At 40.2% G+C, this 23,049-nt stretch overlaps 1 protein-coding gene across 1 annotated transcript in view; it reads right to left on the bottom strand.

Moving 5' to 3' along the window:
• The window catches only part of fsip1 (fibrous sheath interacting protein 1), a 71,759-nt gene that overhangs the window by 39,997 nt on the left and 8,713 nt on the right, over positions 1-23,049 (bottom strand). Inside the window, exons 7-9 of the mRNA XM_063007840.1 lie at positions 19,874-20,028; positions 18,887-19,006; positions 10,072-10,239 (exon numbers count right to left, since the gene is read on the bottom strand). Of these exons, the coding sequence (XP_062863910.1) occupies positions 10,072-10,239; positions 18,887-19,006; positions 19,874-20,028 (443 nt within the window). The remainder of the gene's footprint in view (positions 1-10,071; positions 10,240-18,886; positions 19,007-19,873; positions 20,029-23,049) is intronic.

Raw genomic sequence — 23,049 nt, forward strand, 5'->3', positions numbered from 1 at the left:
TTAGCAGTTAGAGAATTCAAACCACATCTCTCGAATCATCTGTACTCATCACATGTCTCAGCTTATTTAATTAGGTTTTTCCTTTTATTTGTCACCTGTTTGTACATGTTTTTGACATAGGCAATATATACACAGATTAGCCAAAATATTGGGACCACCACCTAATATTGGTAGTGCCTTTGGTAAATCAAGCAAATATTGGCAGGCATAAAAACCAGAGTCACTGACGACTTCCAAATTGTTATGGCCAGATCACAAAGTTCAAATATAAGTTCAAATATATTTGAAACAGCAATGGGGGCTCGTAGGCAGCTGGTCTGAGGAGGGAGAAGTTATAAACCACTGACAGGTTGTTGGGCCGCCATGACTCATTAAAGAGTCTGCTACAGACCAGCAGATGGGCTACTGTGACACAAATTGCAGACATTTTTTAATCCTGGTGTGTCACACAGTGCATCAATCCCTTATGTGTATGTGGCTGTGTGGTTGCAGACCAGAGCACCAACGGTAAACAGGCATTGGAAATTGAAAGCAATTTATTTATTTGGATTTTAACGTTATGTTTTACACACTCTGGTTACATTCATGACAGAAACGGTAGTTACTCCTTCCACAAGATTCATCAGTTCACAAGTTTAAGGTCAAACACAGTCATGGACAATTTTGTATCTCCAATTCACCTCACTTGCATGTCATTGGACTATGGGAGGAAACCGGAGTTCCTGGTGGTAAACCACAAAGACACATGAAGAATATGCAAACTCCACAAAGAAAGGACCCAGACCTCCCCACCTGGGGATGGAACCCAGGACCGTCTTGCTGTGAGGCAACGGTGCTACCCACTGAACCACCGTGCCACCCTGAAAGCAATGAAAAAAAGTCAACAGGTTCAATGAATTCATGTTTTCTTCTAGATCATGAGGACAGATGGGCATGTTTACCCCCAGAAGAGATGGCTTTAGGATGCACTGGTGGACAATCTACAATGAAACGTATAGAAGTAGATAGATGAGATGAAAATGTCCTGGTTTCACATACCACAATACTTCTTCAGACATCTTTTGGGGTCTTCTGGAGTCTTAGCAGGTCAGAGATGTTTTGACAGTATTTTAAGTGTGTGGTCACGCTTATTCTGATGATTATTCATCAGTGTATAATCCTTACTTCACACAGAAGTGCTTTAAAAGAAAATGGGACCCCACAAAACATAACTATCTAAACAGGGAGGAAGGGGAAAAGCACAAGGGGCCCATAATGCATTGACACCGCTGATTCTGCAGCCCACTACATTACTAACACATCATAGCTATAAGCCCAGGCCTGACACTAAATATTTTGCTTAAGCTGCTGGAAAAAGAGCATTGAAGAAAACCTCTGACACATTTATATTCACTTTTAAGACAGGTCTTTGGACTCCTCCTTTGTAAATATGCAGCAAACTGCTGAATGCTGTGGTTCCAAACGCAGACGTTATGGACATTGCGTTAGCCTCAAATGAGAAATGAAAAAAGATTAAACGAAAAAAATATATAAATCAGTTCCCGAGGTGGTGTCTCAATATTTTATTGCTCATGACACCTCTGGTTCCTCAACAGAATCCCAACTGAGGACAACAGCCAGGAATACGTCAATTTTCGGAAATATGGGCATGATGTTCTTAACTTTCAGCTTTTATTACATGGAGCTTTTTTACAGATTAAATATTGAGGTGCTACAGTTTAACAGGTTCACTTTATGACCAGAAGTACAGTGTATCACAAAAGTGAGTACACCCCTCACATTTCTGCAGATATTTATGTATATCTTTTCATGGGACAACACTGACAAAATGACACTTTGACACAATGAAAAGTAGTCTGTGTGCAGCTTATATAACAGTGTAAATTTATTCTTCCCTCAAAATAACTCAATATACAGCCATTAATGTCTAAACCACCGGCAACAAAAGTGAGTACACCCCTTAGTGAAAGTTTCTGAAGTGTCAATATTTTGTGTGGCCACCATTATTTCTCAGAACTGCCTTAACTCTCCTGGGCATGGAGTTTACCAGAGCTTCACAGGTTGCCACTGGAATGCTTTTCCACTCCTCCATGACGACATCACGGAGCATATTCATATTCGAGACTTTGCGCTCCTCCACCTTCCGCTTGAGGATGCCCCAAAGATGTTCTATTGGGTTTAGGTCTGGAGACATGCTTGGCCAGTCCATCACCTTTACCCTCAGCCTCTTCAATAAAGCAGTGGTCGTCTTAAAGGTCTGTTTGAGGATTTGAGCATTTTGAGCATTATCATGCTGGATCACTGCCCTGCGACCCAGTTTCCGGAGGGAGGGGATCATGCTCTGCTCAGTATTTCACAGTACATATTGGAGTTCATGTGTCCCTCAATGAAATGTAACTCCCCAACACCTGCTGCACTCATGCAGCCCCAGACCATGGCATTCCCACCACCATGCTTGACTGTAGGCATGACACACTTATCTTTGTACTCCTCACCTGATTGCCGCCACACATGCTTGAGACCATCTGAACCAAACAAATTAATCTTGGTCTCATCAGACCATAGGACATGGTTCCAGTAATCCATGTCCTTTGTTGACATGTCTTCAGCAAACTGTTTGCGGGCTTTCTTGTGTAGAGACTTCAGAAGAGGCTTCCTTCTGGGGTGACAGCCATGCAGACCAATTTGATGTAGTGTGCGGCGTATGGTCTGAGCACTGACAGGCTGACCCCCCACCTTTTCAATCTCTGCAGCAATGCTGACAGCACTCCTGCGCCTATCTTTCAAAGACAGCAGTTGGATGTGACGCTGAGCACGTGCACTCAGCTTCTTTGGACGACCAACGCGAGGTCTGTTCTGAGTGGACCCTGCTCTTTTAAAACGCTGGATGATCTTGGCCACTGTGCTGCAGCTCAGTTTCAGGGTGTTGGCAATCTTCTTGTAGCCTTGGCCATCTTCATGTAGCGCAACAATTCGTCTTTTAAGATCCTCAGAGAGTTCTTTGCCATGAGGTGCCATGTTGAAACTTTCAGTGACCAGTATGAGAGAGTGTGAGAGCTGTACTACTAAATTGAACACACCTGCTCCCTATGCACACCTGAGACCTAGTAACACTAACAAATCACATGACATTTTGGAGGGAAAATGACAAGCAGTGCTCAATTTGGACATTTAGGGGTGTAGTCTCTTAGGGGTGTACTCACTTTTGTTGCCGGTGGTTTAGACATTAATGGCTGTATATTGAGTTATTTTAAGGGAAGAATAAATTTACACTGTTATATAAGCTGCACACAGACTACTTTTCATTGTGTCAATGTGTCATTTTGTCAGTGTTGTCCCATGAAAAGATATACTTAAATATCTGCAGAAATGTGAGGGGTGTACTCACTTTTGTGATACACTGTATATGGACACTCAAATAATTAATGCATTAAGGTGTACGAGCAAGACCCATTGCTAAACAAGCTTAAGAAATCAATCAATTAAATCAAATTCATAACATGCTTTTAACTTTGTAAGTAAATGTTTAAGGCAATCCATTTATGATTCTCTTATCTGATGCTTCATGAGTTGGGTTTTTATGGCCGAACAGCCAAACAAGACTAAGATTTCTTTGCACAATGACTCAGAGTACAACCCCGAATCAGAAAAAACTGGGACAGTATGGCAAATGCAAAAATAAATAAAAATGCAGTGTTCCTTACATTTACTTTGACTTTAGTTTGATTGCTGAGAGTTTGGACCAGTGATGGCATAGTTACCTTGAAAAAGTAATCTGATTACTGATTACTCCTTTAAAAAGTAACTTAATTACTTTATGGATTACTTGATTTTAAAAGTAACTAAGTTAGATTACAAGTTACTTTATTAGTTATATAATGCGGTCCGCTAATGTATCCCATAATGCAACTGGAGCTGTGTAGGCGATTGAAGCGGAATAAGAAACAAGAAAGATAGCGGAAAACGGAGTCCTCTGTTCACAAGTGTAAGTAAGATAAATAAAATAAAAAATTTTAAAGACAAATAAATAACAAAGAGATGATAAATATCCAAAATTTTGGCGAGTGGAGTTTGTAATGAGTCTGTAACTATGGTGATATTACATCATCACGTCCCCACGTCATCACTTGACGTTGGTAAGATGTACTTCTTTACCGGCCGAGTAGTGCATACTTCTAAGTGTATACTACTAAGTATGTGATTCCGGATGCAGCCCGTGACTTAATTGTCGCATAGGACAGACGTCACTCCCCGAGACGCAAGAAGAAAGCAAAAATATATCTTTTTACTAAGGAAAATGACAAAAATAGTAACGCACAGTAACTTGGATAAGTAACTTTAATCTGATTACTGGATTGGAAATAGTAACGCGTTAGATTACTCGTTACTGAAAAATGTGGTCAGATTAGAGTAACGCGTTATTAAGTAATGCGTTACTGACCATCAGTGGTTTGGACCCAAGATATTTCATGTTTTGTCTGTTCAACTTTATTTAACTTGTTAATATAGCTCCATTCCTGCATTTCAGGCCTGCTACACATTCCAAAAAAAGTTGTGAAAGGGGCAATTTAGTGATAGTAATGAGGTAAAAAAACTAAATAACGATGTGATTCCAAACAGGTGATGTAAACAGGCTGAGTCTTTGATGAGCAAAGATGATCAGAGGATCTCCAGTTTGTCAACAAATGTGTGAAAAAATGATTGAAATGTATAAAAATGTACCTCAAAGAAAGATTGGAAGGGATTTGCATATTTCTCCCTCAACAGTGCATAATATCATTAAACAATTCAAGGAATCAGGAGGAATTTCAGTGCGTAAAGGCCAAAGACGCAAGCTTACGCTGAACGCCCGTGATCATCGATCCCTCAGACGGCACTGCATCAAGAACCACCACTCAACAATAGCTGATATAACCACATGGGTGAGGGATAACTTTGGCAGATCTTTGTCAAGCACCACAATACAGAGTTACATGCACAAATGCCACTTACACCTTTACTATGCAAAGAAAGAAGCCTTATGTTAACCATGTCCAGAAGCGGCGTCGACTTCTCTGAGCTTGGAGGCATCTAGGAAGGACCATCACACAATGAAAATGTGTATTGTGGTCAGATGAATCAGCATTCCAGGTCTTTTTTGGAAAATATGGATGCTGTGTGCTCCGAACCAAAGATGAAAAGGACCATCCAGACTCTTATCAGCAACAAGACCAAAAGCCAGGGTCTGTCATGGTATGGGGTGTGTCAGTGCCCTTGGTAAAGGTCATTTACACTTCTGTGATGGCAGCATTAATGCAGAAAAGTACATTGAGCACTGAGATACTTAGAGCAACATATGCTGCCTTCAAGACGTCATCTTTTCCAGGGACGTCCATGCATTTTTCAACAAGACAATGCAAATCCACATGCTGCACACATTACAAAGGCATGGCTGAGGAAGAAGAGGGTACGGGTACTGGACTGGCCTGTCTGCAATCCTGACCTGTCCACAATAGAGAACGTGTGGGGAATTTTGAAACGAAAAATACAACAACAACGACCCCCCGGACTGTTGCACATCTTAAGACGTGTTTGCAGGAATTGGACAAAATAAAAGCTGAAACACTAAATCACTTGGTGGTGAAAAGGAATGACAGCATTACAAAGTGGTAAATGCTTTACTGTCCCAAGTTTTTTTGGAATGTGTTGCAGGCCTGAAATGCAGGTATGGATGTTTATTAATAAATGAAATGAAGTTGGCCAGACAAAACATGAAATATCTCAGGTTCATCCTGTCTGCAATCAAATAAAAGTCAAAGTAAATGTAAAAGTAAAACTTGTTTTTTTTATTATTTGCTTTTTCCATGCTGTCCCCACTTTTTCTGATTTGGGGTTGTATTAAGCAAACTGCTATTGGCCTCTAAAACAAAGAAAATATGTTTTAATGCTTCAGTATTTGACATTAATAAAGACATTAATACATTATTTATGGCAGAAATAAAACCTACCTAATGCTACTATTTGTACAGGCTGCACATGCCTTGAAGTTAAAAAGCAGTGAAAACCTGCAGTCAAGATGGAAGCAATTAGGAATTAATAGCAGCAAAAAGGAATAACAGAATATAAATGCTTATAGATGAAGAAAGCATGTTTGAACACAACGTTTCGGTGCCTGCTCATTTTTGGAATGTAATGTATGTAGACTTTAAATGTCAGATCTTGTCAAACTGCTAAATCCTTGTTCGCAGTCACAGAGGACAATCTCTAGTCCATATTGTGTAATAAGATTAATGAACATGTTTGCATGCTTAAATGATTAAATAACTTTACAGGTTTCAACTTGTAAAGCCAACTTCTGGAAACTTTCATGTTTTACACCCTTTAAGCAAAAAAATACACAGAGTAAATCCTCTGCTTTTTATGGATGGATATTACATTCACATTTTTGTAGCATGCTACAAAAACATGAATGCTTTTACCCAACGCAACAACTGTGACAGTGTAAACCAAGCAAATGAAGGTTAAGGGCCATGCTTGAGAGCCTAACAGTGGCAGCTTGGCATTAGTGGTGTCACCGGTCAGCCTGTGACAAAGGCAGCAGTTCTCCAAATCTCAGAGGCTACTGCAGTCATTAAGAATAATGCGCCTGGCCACTCGGGTGGCGCAGCGGTAAAAACACACGCTGAAACCAGAGCTGGGATCTCGAATACATCGTATCAACTCTCAGCTCTGCCTGCCGGCTAATGCTGAGCGGCCACATGAACAACGATTGGCCTGTTGTTCAGATGGGCGGGACTAAGCCGGATGGGGTCTCTCTCTCATGACTGATGCAATTACGATTCAGCTCTGCTGGCTGATTGATGGCGCCTGCACAGAGATGAGAAAAGAGTGCCGTCAGGGTGTGTCTCTCCGTACACAGCGCTGAGCTGCACTGCACTCGTCAAAGTGTAGGTGATGAGATGCATACGGCTGCTGCCCACGTGTCAGAGGGGGCGTGGGTTAGCTTCGTTCTCCTCGATCAGAGCAGGGATCGGCATTGGTGGAGACGCAATCGGGCAATTGGACGCAACTGGACATCATTCATTATGTTTGTTCATTTGCTGCAGCATTCAGCTAATAAAGACAAAATCTAGCTCTGCAAATTTTTTAGTTTGGGGGGGGGGGGGTTAAATTTATAATTCCCTCAGTTTGCTACATTACATTGATACTATGATACTATGAAATACCTGAGAAATGACTGTTTGCCTTTTGTAGCTTAGAATGATGAAGTTTTTTCCACCTAGGCTTTGCTCCATCTGGACCAAAATGTATCCACCTTTTGTTTCACTGCCAACTTGGCCGTGCATAACCTTCCTAGTTAGTTTGCAAGCTATGTTGTTGTTCACTTCAATGAACAATCTGATCAGTTATTAACACTACCCTACATTTCATTTATTCAGTTTAATTGTTAATACCTTTCTACAGAAGGTACAGAAAGTACAGGTTGACCTCTGAACACATTGCTACATTGTTTCCAAGCATGTGTGGAATAAAGAATGTCAGGATGCCTTTATAACCATTAGGTAACTCACAGGTTATAGCATTGTTATGTAACTGCCTCCTTTTTAAATCTGGAAAAAATCACTCTCAATGAATCATTTGGCCAAGTCCTTAAAGGCCATGATGAGAAATATGGGTTTGATCCTTGCCAGATAGTGCACTTTGTTCTTTGAAAAAGACTATGAAGGGTGTAAAAGGCATTAGCTCATGCACTATACAGTGCGCTAATAAGTGAGTATGGAACCATTTCAGATTTAAAAAGTGGGTTTTGATTGTGACATACCCTAATCTCAAAGAGAAAAAAAATTGTTTCTTCAACATTTTGGAGGGAAACAACAAAACTAAATCTATAATATCACCCAGTATGCTGTATATTTTATTTTTGTCCATGATTTAACACGTTATGACCACCTCCTTGTTTCTACACTCACTGTCCATATTGTCAGCTCCACTTACCAAATAGAAGCACTTCGAAGTTCTACAATTACTGACTGTAGTCCATCTGTTTCTCTGCATGCTTTGTTAGCCCTCTTTCATGCTGTTCTTCAATGGTCAGGACTCCCCCAGGACCACTACAGAGCAGGTATTATTTAGGTGATGGATGATTCTCAGCACTGCAGTAACACTGACATGGTGGTGGTGTGTTAGTGTGTGTTGTGCTGGTATGAGTGGATAAGACACAGCAGCGCTGGTGGAGTTTTTAAACACTGAGAATAGTCCACCAACCAAAAATATCCAGCCAACAGCACTCCATGGGCAGCGCCCTGTGACCACTGACTCAAACAGCAGCAATAGACAACAAGGTGGACCAACTAGGTAGGAGTGTCTAATAGAGTGGACAGTGAGTGGACACGGTATTTAAAAACTCCAGCAGCGTTGCTGTGTCCGATCCACTCATACCAGCACACCACACACTAACACACCACCACCATGTCAGTGTTAATCATCCACCACCTAAATAACACCTGCTTTGTGGTGGTCCTGTGGGGGTCCTGACCATTGAAGAACAGGGTGAAAGCAGGCTGAAAAGGTATGTAGAGAAACAGAAATAGAGAAATATTTAACATATTAAATGACTAGTCAGTAATATGGTAAGTGGAGCTGATAAAATGGACAGTGAGTGTAGGAACAAGGAGGTGGTTTTAATGTTATGGCTGATCGGTTTATACTGAAAGGAGCAACGCAGCTTTGTTCTTCCTATGTAAAAGAAAAAAAAACACCCAATTAAACTGTTTTATAAGCCAGACAGACGAAAGATTTCTCTGGGGGATTCACCAAACCCAGTGAACCCAGGCAGCCTACAATGTGCATTTAGTTACTACTTTATCTTTCATTTAAAAAACAAATCACAAATCACAGCGCTTGGTGCTGTCTGTGTGGATGAATCTTTTGGAATGTTCTGTAGTCTATAAAGGCACATTATCGGATAAGCACATTCCTTAGACTAGAACACACTCATAACACATCATCCCAACGCCATGACTAGTACAGCTTTGCCTAGGAGGGTGTGTTACTCCCGTTACTATGACATAACTAGAAGTGTTTGTTCTAAGCGGGAAAAATATGAGATTTTTATTCTTTGGCTGCTCCTGTATTTTAAGGGGTGCCACTGTGAATCATTCTGATTTGCATACCTGATTTGGCACAGTTTTTACGCTGTATGCCCTTCCTGATGCAGCCTCCAAATTTTCCTCCAGGCTTGGCACCAGAACTGAGAGTGCACTGACAAGTGCACCTCTCAATGACTAGGATGTCCAGCCATCGCTTTCCTAAAGACAATAGCCAATCATGTCTGTTATTGTGCCTGTCGCCTCACAGCAAGAAGGTCCTGGGTTTGATCCCTAGATGGGGCGGTCCGGGTCCTTTCTGTATTGAGTTTGCATGTTCTCCCCGTGTCTGTGTGGGTTTCCTCCGGGTGCTCCGGTTTCCTCCCCCAGTCCAAAGACAAGCAATGTCAATGTCCATGACTGTGTTCGATATAACCTTGTGTAAACTGATAAACCTTGTGTAATGAGTAACTACCGTGCCTGTCATGACTGTAACCAAAGTGTAAAACATGATGTTAAAATCCTAATATACAAACAAACAAACTGTTATTGTGCCTGGCTGGCCAATAGCACCACTGAGATTCAAACCCGGGATCTCAGCTGTAATGAGAGTAAAATTTACTATTGCACCCCCGAGCAACAAGAGAAAATATAAGAATACTTCTTATCTAAAAATCTAAATCTAAAAAAAAAGAGTCACGGCACCCAGGTGGGGCAGCAGGATATTCCGCTAGCACACCAGTGTCGGGATTCTAAACTCCTCGGTTCAAAACTCGGTGCTGCCACCTAGGTGTCAGTATAGAGAACACGCCAGCTGTTTTATAAAAATAAGAAAACATATATGGCAGAAATTGTGTTTGTTTTGACATGACTAGCAATGTAATATGAAAACCGACTAAGACTGAGCAGAGAAAACAACATGATGTTTAATGGTGTCTTGGCACACATGAAATGGCTAGAAGGAACTGGCAGGTTTACTGAAGATCATGTATATTATAGCACAAACCTGAGAAATGCTGCAGAGACTGAAGGAACTTCTCACGGAAAGAAATTTCTCAACAGGAAGCAGAAGTTGCAGTTTGGTATCAATGTGGAGAAGCTGATCGAGCTCGAATGGTTGGGGTGTATAACCTTCACCAGGTGTTGTTGGCACGGCACACAGGGAGAAGTCTGTCTATTAGAAGAAGAGCAGAATACAGTCTGAAAATGTGCTAAAAGTGGAAAGTCAAATTCAGAGACATGGTTAGGGTTAGAGCTTGTAACTTTCTTGAAATGAATAAACCTGGTGCATGTCTGTCAGGGCAGTGTAGCAAAGAATCACATACTCATTTTTGTTCTAGACTGAAAGCTTTTACTTTATTTTAACGTCTCGGAATAAATCATTTCTGAGATTGAAGTGGCTTATTTCAAAATTTGGAAAGTATTTCCTTAAGCAGAGATGAGATGCTAATTACAAGCAAAGGATAAAAGCAGCAAAGGAAAAGAAAAAGCAAAACAATAGCTTATGTGTTAATAATTTTAAGACCTACTGAGACTTTGACAATTTGTCTTTGACATTTGCAAAGCTTCAGGCAATTGTTCTCTCGTGGGTATTAGTGTTTTATTCGAGATGATGTTCACCCCAGCCTGTTTTAAATCATAATATTAGGGTTTTATAATATTTTCCAGCCTACTATTTGACTCCTGCTGTTACTACTAACAACAATTCAGAGTAAAAACACAAATAAACACATTTTACCTGCTTTTGGCAGCACTTATTACAACAGGTAATGAATAATGATTTATCTCTACATCTGGCAACTAACATACTCAGCACTACATAGCAAACATAAAATTATCAGCCATGACATTAAAACCACCTCCTTTTTTCTACACTCACTGTCCATTTTATCAGCTCCACTTACCATATAGAAGCACTTTGTAGTTCTACAATTACTGACTGTAATCCATCTGTTTCTCTACATGCTTTGTTAGCCCCCTTTCATGCTGTTCTTCATTGGTCAGGAGGTATTATTGGGATTTTAAACACCTCACTGTCACTGCTGGACTGAGAATCGTCCACCAACCAAAAATGTCCAGCCAACAGCGCCCCGTGGGCAGAGTCCAGTGACCACTGATGAAGGTCTAGAAGATGACCGACTCAAACAGCAGCAATAGATGAGCCATCGTCTCTGACTTTACATCTACAAGGTGGACCAACCAGGTAGGAGTGTCTAATAGAGTGGACACGGTATTTAAAAACTCCAGCAGCGCTGCTGTGTCTTCTCCACTCATACCATTACAACACACACTAACACACCACCACCATGTCAGTGTCACTGCAGTGCTGAGAATCATCCACCACCATTTAATACCTATCATCGATGTGTTAGAAGCAGGAAAAATGTGATGACTAGATGACTGGGTCAGAGCATTTCCAAAACTGCAGCTCTTGTGGGGTGTTCCCGGTCTGCAGTGGTCAGTAGCTATCAAAAGTGGTCCTAGGAAGGAACAGTGGTAAACCGGCGACAGGGTCATGAGCAGCCAAGGCTCATTAATGCATGTGAGGAGTGAAGGCTGACCCGTGTGATCCGATCCAACAGACGAGCTACTGTAGCTCAAATTGCTGAAGAAGTTAATGCTGGTTCTGATAGAAAGGTATCAGAATACACAGTGCATCACAGTTTGTTGTGTATGGGGCTGCATAGCCGCAGACCAGTCAGGGTGCCCATGCTGACCCCTGTCCACCGCCGAAAGCACCAACAATGGGCACATGAGCATCGGAACTGGACCACGGAGCAATGGAAGAAGGTGGCCTGATCTGATGAATCACGTTTTCTTTTACATCACATGGTTGGCCGGGTGCGTGTGCGCCACTTACCGAGGGAACACATGGTACTGGATGCACTATGGGAAGAAAGTAAGCCGCCGGAGGCAGTGTGATGCTTTGGGCAATGTTCTGCTGGGAAACCTTGGGCCACATTACATACTTTCTAAAGTTTGAGGGAAAAGAGCAAAATGTGTCTGAATGAAGAATTTCTGAGATTAAAGTGGCTTATTTCAAAATATGGAAAATATTTCCTTAAGCAGAGATGAGATGCTATTACAAGAAAAGGATAAAAGCAGTGAGGACAAAGCAAAACAATAGCTTATGTGTTAATAAGTCATGACATTAAACTAAAACTATTGTTTGTACTTGTTCCCTCGGAGACTCCGCATTGACTCTTCCAATTCTTATTAGCCCTTGACTGCACCTAGCACTACACAGTAATCCTCAACAATGCCTGCTCTTTATTTCGACTATCTGGGACTTCGAACAATTTGTCTTTGACATTTGCAAAGTCTTAAAAATGTTTTACTCATTTCTGAGCTTCAGGCAATTGTTCTCTCGTGGGTATTAGTGTTTTATTCAAGATGATGTTCACCCCAGCCTGTTTTAAATCATAATATTAGGGTTTTATAATATTGTCCAGCCTACTCTTTGAGTCCTGCTGTTACTACTAACAACAATTCATAGTAAAAACACAAATAAACACATTTTACCTGCTTGTGGCAGCACAACAGCTATAATACTGATCAGCCATAACATTAAAACCACCTCCTTGTTTCTACACACATTGTCCATTGTATCGGCTTCACTTACCATATAGAAGCACTATGTAGTTCCACAATTACTGACTGTAGTCCATCTGTTTCTCTGCATGCTTTGTTAGCCCCCTTTCACCATGTTCTTCAATGGTCAGCACTCTTCCAGGATTCTTACTGAGTAGGTGTTATTGCAGGTATGCACTGCAGTGACACTGACATGGTGGTGGTGTGTTAGTGTGTGTTGTGCTGGTATGAGTGGATAAGAAACAGCAGCGCTGATGGAGTTTTTAAACACCTCACTGTCACTGCTGGACTGAGAATAGTCCACCAACTAAAAATATCCAGCCAACAGCGCCCCATAGGCAACGTCCTGGGACCACTGATGAAGGTCTAGAAGATGACCGACTCAAACAGCAGCAATAGATGAGCGATCGTCTCTGACTTTACATCTACAAGGTGGACCAACTAGGTAGGAGTGTCCAACAGAGTGGGCAGTGAGTGGACACAGTTATTAAAAAACACGTGGACTCAACTTCTTTGTTCGACCCTGGCGAAGCCTGTTCCGAGTGGAACCTGTCCTGGAAAACCGCTGTATGACCTTGGCCACCATGCTGTAGCTCAGTTTCAGGGTGTTAGCAATCTTCTTATAGCCCAGGCCATCTTTGTGGAGAGCAACAATTCTATTTCTCACATCCTCAGAGAGTTCTTTGCCATGAGGTGCCATGTTGAATATCCAGTGGCCAGTATGAGAGAATTGTACCCAAAACACCAAATTTAACAGCCCTGCTCCCCATTTACACCTGGGACCTTGACACATGACACCAGGGAGGGACAACGACACATTTGGGCACAATTTGGACATGTTCACTGTGGGGTGTACTCACTTATGTTGCCAGCTATTTAGACATTAATGGCTGTGTGTTGAGTTATTTTCAGAAGACAGTAAATCTACACTGCTATACAAGTTGTACACTGACTACTCTAAGTTATATCCAAGTTTCATGTCTATAGTGTTGTCCCATGAAAAGATATAATGAAATATTTGCAGAAATGTGAGGGGTGTACTCACTTTTGTGATACACTGTACAGAAAAAGATGGACTACAGTCAGTAATTGTATGAAAATGGACAGTGTGTGTAGAAACAAGGAGGTGGTTTTAATGTTATGGCTGATCAGTGTATAATAGGTCATGAATAATGATTTATCTTTACTTTGAATAGCAAACACCAGACAACTAAAAACTGTAACATAGTACATCTACATATGGCTGTATTAAATATCAGGTAGCACATGGTCACTTATCTGTGAAGAGTGAAAAACAATCATAAAACACACAAGTGATATACAGTAAGTGCAGGCCGGCGCCTACACAAGGATTAGCTATGTCTGGGTTAGATGTACTGAGGTAGAGGATAAATGGCATACTGTCAACCCTACCCCCAAAGAAGCATGGTGGTGCAATTAGTGGCATGTGCTTTTTTTCTTTTTTTTTTTAATTTTCCCCTTTTTCTCCCCCTTTAGTGCATCCAATTGTTCAATTTGCATCATGCTTCCTCTCTGTCTATGCCGAACCCTGCCCTGACCGAGGAGATCGAAGCTAACCCATATCCCCTCCGAAACATGGGCAGCAGCCGGATGGATTTTTGCCACCCACACATTGATGAGTATTGTGCCACCTAGCGTCGCATGGCGAGAGACACACCCTAAGGGCACTCTTCCTCATCTCTGTGCAGGCGCCTCTAATCAGCCGGCAGAGGTCGTAATCACATTCTGACAGAGAGAGACCAACATCCGGTTCTTTGTCCCGCCCCCCAACTGAGCAACCGGCCAATCGTTGCTCATACAGCCTCGAACTGGTAAGGCAAAACTGGATTCGATACGATGTACTCAGAATCCAGCTCTGGTTGCAGCGTGTCTTTTTACCGCTGTGCCACCTGAGCGGCTGCATGTGCTTTTTTCCATGTAACCCTAGCATGAAGCTTGCCACCACCCCCTACCAATTGTTCCAGACTTGAGAAAGTTTTATTGAGTCCATGATTGTGCTTAACAATATTTGTAACTCTGAATGCATACATATTCATACCTAACTTGTGCAATAAGCAGCTGTCTTTCTTTGGCTAGAAGATCCTTTATTGTCATCGTGATGATAGATGAGAAATGATGGCTTTTGCATGTGTGCAATGATTTATTTGTACAGAAAAGTTCCAAATTGAATGGACAGAGCCAACAATAGTTTCTGATGTAGATTTTTTCCCCAAAATTTCAAACACTCTGTAGGCTTTCCAATTACTTTAAATATGTTTTTAATAAATGGTGGCTCGGTGGGTAGCACTGTCAACTCACAGCAAGGAGGTTCTGGGTTCGAGGTGCAGGCCGGGTTCTTTATCAGTGGAGTTTGTATGTTCTCCCTTTGTCTGTGTGAGTTTCCTCCAGGAGCTCTGGTTTCCTTTCACAGTCCAGCAGTAAAACTAACAATAAATAACATACTCCGATCAGGCATAACATTATGACCACCTTCCTAATATTGTGTTGGTCCCCCTTTTGCTGCCAAAACAGCCCTGACCAGTTAAGACAAACCGTGATGCACTGTGTATTCTGACACCTTTCTATCAGAACCAGCATTAACTTCTTCAGCAATCTGAGCCACAGTAGCTCGTCTGTTGTATCGGACCACACGGGACAGCCTTCGCTCCCCACATGACCCTGTCGTCGGTTTACCACTGTTCATTCCTTGGACCACTTTTGAAAGATACTGACTACTGCAGACCTGGAACACCCACAAGAGCTGCAGTTTTGGAGATGCTCTGACCCAGTCATCACAATTTGCCTCTTGTCAAACTCGCTCAAATCCTTACGCTTGCTCATTTTTCCTGCTTCTAACACATCGACTTTGAGGATAAAATGTTCACTTGCTGCCTAATATATCCCACCCACTAACAGGTGCCATGATGAAGAAATAATCAGTGTTATTCACTTCACCTGTCAGTGGTCATAATGTTGTGCCTCGTCAGTTTATATCTTTGTCATTCTTTAACATGGCAAAAATGATAGAATATAAAATTAAAAAGAAAGAAGATTGCAGACCTTTATAAATCGAGCAATGGACAAACATACCTGCATACCTAAAGAGGTTCATATCTAGTGTTAGAATTGTAAAATTGATCAGAGCTGTAATAAAACTTGCCTGAAAGAGGAGGACAGGTGTTTTTGCCCACACACAGAGTAAGGGAGTCCATTAAAAAAATTATCCTGGCATCCTGACTTGAGTTTGTAGAGGAGAGTAGCACTTTGGGATCAGAAAATGGTTTCTTAATCTACTACTAGGGTGTGCCAGAACAAAGTCTTCTCCTTATCTTGAGTGAAAGAAACACAACTTCGACTGGTACCGTGTTATGATTGACTTATATATACCCACACACACACACACACACTGATTAACCATAACATTAAATATATATATATATATACCTGTATATAAGCACTTTGTAGTTCTACAATTACTGACTGTAGTCCTTCTCTTTTTCTACATGCTTTGTTAGCCCCCTTTTATGCTGTTCTTCAATGGTCAGGACCACCACAGAGCAGGTATTATTTAGGTGGTGAATCATTCTCAGCACTGCAATGACACTGACATGGTGGTGGTGTGTTAGTGTGTGTTGTGCTGGTATGAGTGGATCAGACACAGCAGCGCTGCTGGAGTTTTAAAATACCGTGTCCACTCACGGTCCACTCTATTAGACACTCCTACCTAGTTGGTCCACCCTGTAGAGTCCACCCTGCTGTTTGAGTTGGTCATCTTCTAGACCTTCATCAGTGATCACAGGATGCTCTCTACGAGGCACTGTTGGCTGGATATGTTTTTGGTTGGTGGACTATTCTCAGTCCAGCAGTGACAGTGAGGTGTTTAAAAACTCCATCAGCTCTGCTGTGTCTGATCCACCTATACCAGCAAAACACGCACTAACACACCACCACCATGTCAGTGTCACTGCAGTGCTGAGAATGATCCACCACCCAAATAATACCTGCTCTGTAGTGGTCCTGGGAGAGTCCTGACCATTGAAGAACAGCATAAAAGTGGGCTAACAAAGCATGTAGAGAAAAAGATGGACTACAGTCAGTAATTGTAGAACTACAAAAAGCTTCTATATGGTAAGTGGAGCTGAAAAAAATGGACAGTGAGTGTAGAAACAAGGAGGTGGTTTTAATGTTAGAGGTATGTTAAAAGGTAGAAGTCACATTGTAACCAAAGGGAATCATTTTCACTCCTACAGGCTACAAAAAAAGAAAAAGAAAAAGAAAAGCACAGAAGATGCCTGCATTTGATCATGATGTCATTGCAGGGCTTGCCAAAGTCCTTTTGAGTCTGGTCATTCATGTGACCTATTAGCAAAATAGGCCAAAAGACATTAAAAATGTCTGCAGTTTGCACAATAACAGGGTTTTGCAATAACAGGAAGACTTCGGGTCTGATCGTCCAAAATACCTTTTAGCATCTGTACTCCTCTCTGTTTGGTTGCCATGCATAATTGCTGATGAACACAATTCAAAGGGAGAAAAGGCTATAAACGAGACAGCCAGATCCCTTGGCAGAAGCTTAAAAAAAATGTGGGGAAAGTCCTATTAGTTGTAGACATAATAATAGTTATGTCTAAATGTGTTAATTAATAGCTTTTTGTTAAACTTTACATCTAATACCATTAACATTATAAAGGTTCTTCACTAGATGTTAAAATGGGACTGTAGATATTCCTTCAGCAAATTCAGCAACAAATGCTTTAGGTATTGACTGAGTTCCAGAAGTATTAGATGGAGCTGAGATCAAAGCTCTGTTGCAGTCTAATCTGCACCTTTAACACCAAACAGAAAATAAAACCATTTATTTATAATTGTATTTTGTGCATAGGTCATTGTTATGCTAAAACAGGAATGGTCCTTCACCCAGAATGTCATGTTATGCAGTAGCAGATATTTCTTCATCTAAAACTACTGACTCAAGCTAGGAAACAAAGTCCCAGACCGTTATTTCTCTTCAACCAAACCTAACATTTGGCACTATGGAAACAAGCTTTATCAACTTGCTGGTATCTGCCAAACCCATAGTCATCATGAATCATGACTATAGTAAACATTCCACTAGGGATGTAACGATACACTCACCCCACGGCGCGATACGATTCACGATACTGGGTTCACGATACAATTTTTTCCCGGTTTTTTTGTTTAAGCTTCCTTTTATTATTTCTCTTTAATAAAATAAAATACTGTATTTGTGCTTATCTTTTATTGATCTACATAATGAATGCCATTTTATTTCTGAGGTAGGTACAAACTATGCCAGATTATGCTTATTGTGTAAAAAAACTGAAATAAAAGTTCATTTAAAACAAATCCAACATTATATAAATGAATGAATAATACAAATAAAGAAAGTATCCTCACATAAATAAATCTGGCTGGAAAATCCCCTACCTGGCAACTTTCTGCTGTTCAAAGTGAATGTCGATTCATCTTAAATGAATAACCGATTCGAATCGTGGCACATGTGCACCAATTTTTAACTGTCTCGTGGTGCATCGTTTCCACTGCTCCAAAGTACAATTGCAGTGTGATTTACACTAATAAAGCCAATGCTAGTAACTGTATATGGTAATTTTAGGTGTTGGTATTTCTTTTTGGACCTGGAACAGTTTTCGCTTCTACAGACAGTTTAGAACTTGCTAATGAGTGCTACAACATACAACCTTCACACTATAGGTACTCAACAGTCTAATGTTACTACTGCTGCACAGCTAAACTGTTGTTGCTCCTAATGTTTTACATTGCAGTAACTGCACTTGTAGTTGACTGGACAACTGTACCCTAAAGTGGCTTCTTGAAAAGTCACTTAGCTTGGCAGGATTAGTCATTCTTGAGCTACTGTTGATTGGATCAACCTGACAATATGTGTGGCCATTTAGAAATGATGTATGGTTTTTTCTATACGTCAATAGTTTTTTTTTTTTTTTTAATGCATCGGTAGACTCTGTTAAGTGACAATGGTTTTCCGAAGTACTCCCAAATATTCAGAGTATGTTTAGCAAAGTAGTATGATGCATTTTTATGTGGACTGGGGACTCGAGGCCTATGTGCATTTAACAAGGCTAATCCGTAATTTTCATCATAGCCTTACATGGACTGAGATTTCTCCAGATTCCCTGAATCTTTTTACAATATTATGTACAGTAGATGGTATAGTTTGTTTGTTTGTATACCTCAGGTTTGGCTGAAAGTTCAACATTCACCCCCTCTTCATCTAAGTCCTTGAGGAGCTCATCTAGTCGCTCTTTTTCCTCCTGGGTCATGAGCACCAGGCTCCCTGCACCACTGGCAAGCTGTTCACACACACACACACACACACACACTTTAATGCACATAAAATGAGCCCATAAAAGTAATGACAAAGACAATTACAGTATGACTCCTAGCAATAAAATAAAAACTAGAGGTTTCTAAAATAGAAGTTGAGTCACCACAATGTTCTAAGTCAACAGTCATTTCTCACGTCTCAGTCAGCGAAAGGTCAGTGAGACCTATAATGCTGGGTAATGCACAGAAAAAAGCATGCAAAAACATGACAGTACAGTATAAAGCCAAATGAATGTAGACGCCTCTCTTAATGCTTAAGTTTTAACCTTACCCATTCTGTAGTGTGTAGTATGTAGCATTACATATAGTACCAAAGTGTATGATTACATCATTGTGGCAACTGTTTGAAAAATGATTTGACATTGCACATGTGCACAAAGCTAGGTCCTTAAACACATGGTTTGACAACTTGGTGTGGTGCCACAGCACAAACAGCAAGGTACTGGAAACCTGGGTTCAAGGCTTTCCACAGATCAATGTCTGGCATGTTCTTTAGTGTTCTGCTACTTCCAAAAAATGCAGGAAATAGATTTTCCACTTTAACTTGCCCCTAGATGTGAATAAATGAGCAAACTTTGAAGTTTGTGATGCCATGTAATGGACTGGCACCCTGTCCAGGGTATATTCCTGCCTTGCACAGTGTGCCCATGACCCTAATCAGTGTAACTAAGAGTCTTGGGCACTACCATATTAAATTCATGGGGGCTTTAATTCTTGGGAAAAAAACAAATCTGAACCAAAGAACCAACTGCTTTTAGTTCTCAAAAGTACAAAATGTTGCCAATTTAATTGGCTGTCCATGTATCACTATGACAAATATCAAGCTCACATACCTCAATGTTTTTCTTGACAAAATCTTGTCTGTGTTTGTTCTTGTCCACCGCCGTCTGTCTGGTGTCTGTTTGCTTGTCTCGTCCTACCTTGTAATCCCCTTCAGCGGAACTTGAAGAGTTGCTATGCATTTCATCCTCCGACTCACAAGGCGTACCTGGTAACACAGGACAATTTAGAGATTTTAGATTCACATGCCCAACCAGGTCAATAGCACAGCTGAGATTTGAACCTGCTAAGTAAAACTAAATAAATTCTCTGGCGCACACAAATGAACAATATCTTCTTACCTGTACTGTTTTGGAGTGGCTATTTCATGTATAATTAATTAATATAAAACTAATGTCCTTTTTTTATTGACTTTATTTGAATTATTGTTGTAATTTTAATGTTTACAGTGACAAAAAACCTGCAATAAGCATCATTATAGATTTTTTTTGTGATTTAATGTACATGATTAGGTGCTGTTATACCAGAGTAGGTTTATACATTATTCTTTTCTTTAAAAGCTTACACACACTTAGGGGCAGGTATTTTTTAACTATTTCTAAAATTGTATTAGCTCTACAAACTTCTTTGGATTTAAGCTGATCTGAGAATCTGAGAAGCTGTTACCAATGCAATATACACGACAACATACAATAACGTCTGTAATGATATGTAATTTTATGGGTGTGTGTTAGTGCCAGTGTTTGTGCCAGGTAACTTGCATGTTTGTATAGGCATCATTATTATTAAAGGGAACATACACATACTCTCCATGTGCAAGTTAGCAGGGGCTGCCTTTACACCAGCAACTTGGAATCCTGTTTCAGCCATTTTCCCACCCCCCCCACAGACACAGCCAATTGTGTGTCCGTGCAGGTGCCCGGCCGGCTAATAACAGAACTGAGATTTCAAGAGCTCGAGATCTCTGCATTGGTGAGGTAGTATGTTTTACCACTGCGTCACCCGAGTGCCCCTGTCCCAAGTTTTTGTAATGTGTTACAGCCACCGCATTTAGAACAACTGTTTAAATACAAAAACAAGTTAGATTAGGTATCTTTAGTGTTTTTCCCAAAAAGGTGCATGTTTACCATGTTTTCTAAACTTCTCTCACAATGTTTGGCACAAAACGGTAGGCCACAAGCCTTATTCATGTGCAAAGAGTCTTTGGTGGATCCTCCTTTCATAACCAATCAAAATATCTTCTCCTGTTACCATTCAGAAATCAAATTAAAAATTTACTTACATTTACAAAACATTAACTTTGTCAGCCAAAATATTAATTATTAATTAAATTAATTCTTTGCACTTCTGTCAGTTAAATCAGCGGTCCCCAACCTTTTTTGCACCACGAACCGGTTGTATAAGATAAGATATAATTCCACGGACCGGGGGGGGAGAGGAGATTTAAAATAGAATAACTATAGAATGGAAAATCTACCACTTTAGGGCCACTTTAAAGAAAAACATTTTTTTAAGTTTTAATTTTAAGAATAAAGTCATATAAGTTTCGATTTTGAGATTAAAGTCAAAATATTATGAGAATAAAGTCAAAATATTATGAGAATAAAGTCAAAATATTATGAGAAAAAAGTCTAAATAATTATGAGAATAAAGTCGAAATAATTACGAGATTAAAGTCGAAATATTACGAGATTAAAGTCAAAATAATTATGAGATTAGTGGAAATATTATGGCCATAGCAACCTCCTTGTGTTAAAATGAGGGATGTTCATGATTTGTTATACTTTCATATCGGTTTCACAAATGAAGAAATCACCAATCTCCTGAACATCAGCACCAGTTTGTTATTAGTGTAAGGATGCTGAAATGGCTTTGCAATAAACTGGGTTTATTTAGAATAACGTGCGCCACCGGTGCGCTCGGCGTCTGCGTCGTCAGCAGTACTTCAACCGAGCCTTATGGACTCGTACCATAAACTAAAGCCGTATGGCATAGCTATAAATGATTGCATTGACATGTTTAGGCATCATGTCATGTGGATGAAAGTGTCCTATACAAACACCCAGCAAAAATAATCGCGAGTTATTGGATAACCACAATAACACTCATTATGAGCTGCCCTCAGCGCATGCATGCCGAACCAGGTACTGAGACCCGTGCTTCTCTGAACTGACAAGCCTACGACTGCTGCACACTCTTTGGACATAATATTTAGACTTTATTCTCATAATCATTTCGACTTTAATCTCAAAATAATTTCGACTTTATTCTCATAATGTTTTGACTTTAATCTCGAAATCGAAATTTATATGACTTTATTCTCGAAATCAAAACTTAAAAATATTTTTTACAGTGGCCCTAATACGCCATCGTAAAAATCAGTGTGAATAATGAGCTTTTTTCGCTACACCGAGACGCTGCTCCCACCTAGTGGGGATTGAGGACAAAAACACCCGAAGAGTATTGGAAATTTAATTGCTCTTGTAGCGATCTCTTATTATTTATTCTTTCTCTGCGGCCCGGTCTATGGCCCGGTGGTTGGAGACCACTGAGTTAAATAAATGTTCATGATAATTAACAAATCCCAAATTTTTTATTTTATTAATTAATATTAATTTTATTTATTTTTAACAAAATGTCCCAGCTTTTCTGGAAATGGGGTTTGTAATTGAATGCAGGTAAAAAAAAACTGTTTTGTTTACATTTTGTTCTGTACCAACTGTTTAGAAATTGTGGTTGTATATATTCTACTCATATTTTTAGGAGCCAGCAATAACTTAAAGAGCTGAACTAAATTTCAGCTAAAATTAAATGAACTGTCATGACATTTATGTCTTTTCTACAAATGTATCCAATAACTCTTGACTTTGACTCTGAGTTTCCATTTAAAATTGCTGTAATTAAATTACAAATGTTTGGCAAAGTAAAGCGTTTAGGAATGTAGATTATTTTGTGAGGTCAGGCTGCCCTCTAGTGAACGAAGAGCAAAACTGAATGTAATCCATAAACAGAGTAGATAAATAAGCAGTCTGTTCTGTGATACATCATATATATATATATATATATATACACACACACACCAACCAGGCATAACATTATGACCACTAACAGGTGAAGTGAATAACACTGATTATCTCTTCATCACAGCACCTGTTAGTAGGTGGGATATATTACACAGCAAGTGAACAATTTATCCTCAAAGTTGATGTGTTAGAAGCAGGAAAAATGC

This window comes from Trichomycterus rosablanca, chromosome 13 (genome assembly GCF_030014385.1).
Source record: "Trichomycterus rosablanca isolate fTriRos1 chromosome 13, fTriRos1.hap1, whole genome shotgun sequence".
NCBI lineage: Eukaryota > Metazoa > Chordata > Actinopteri > Siluriformes > Trichomycteridae > Trichomycterus > Trichomycterus rosablanca.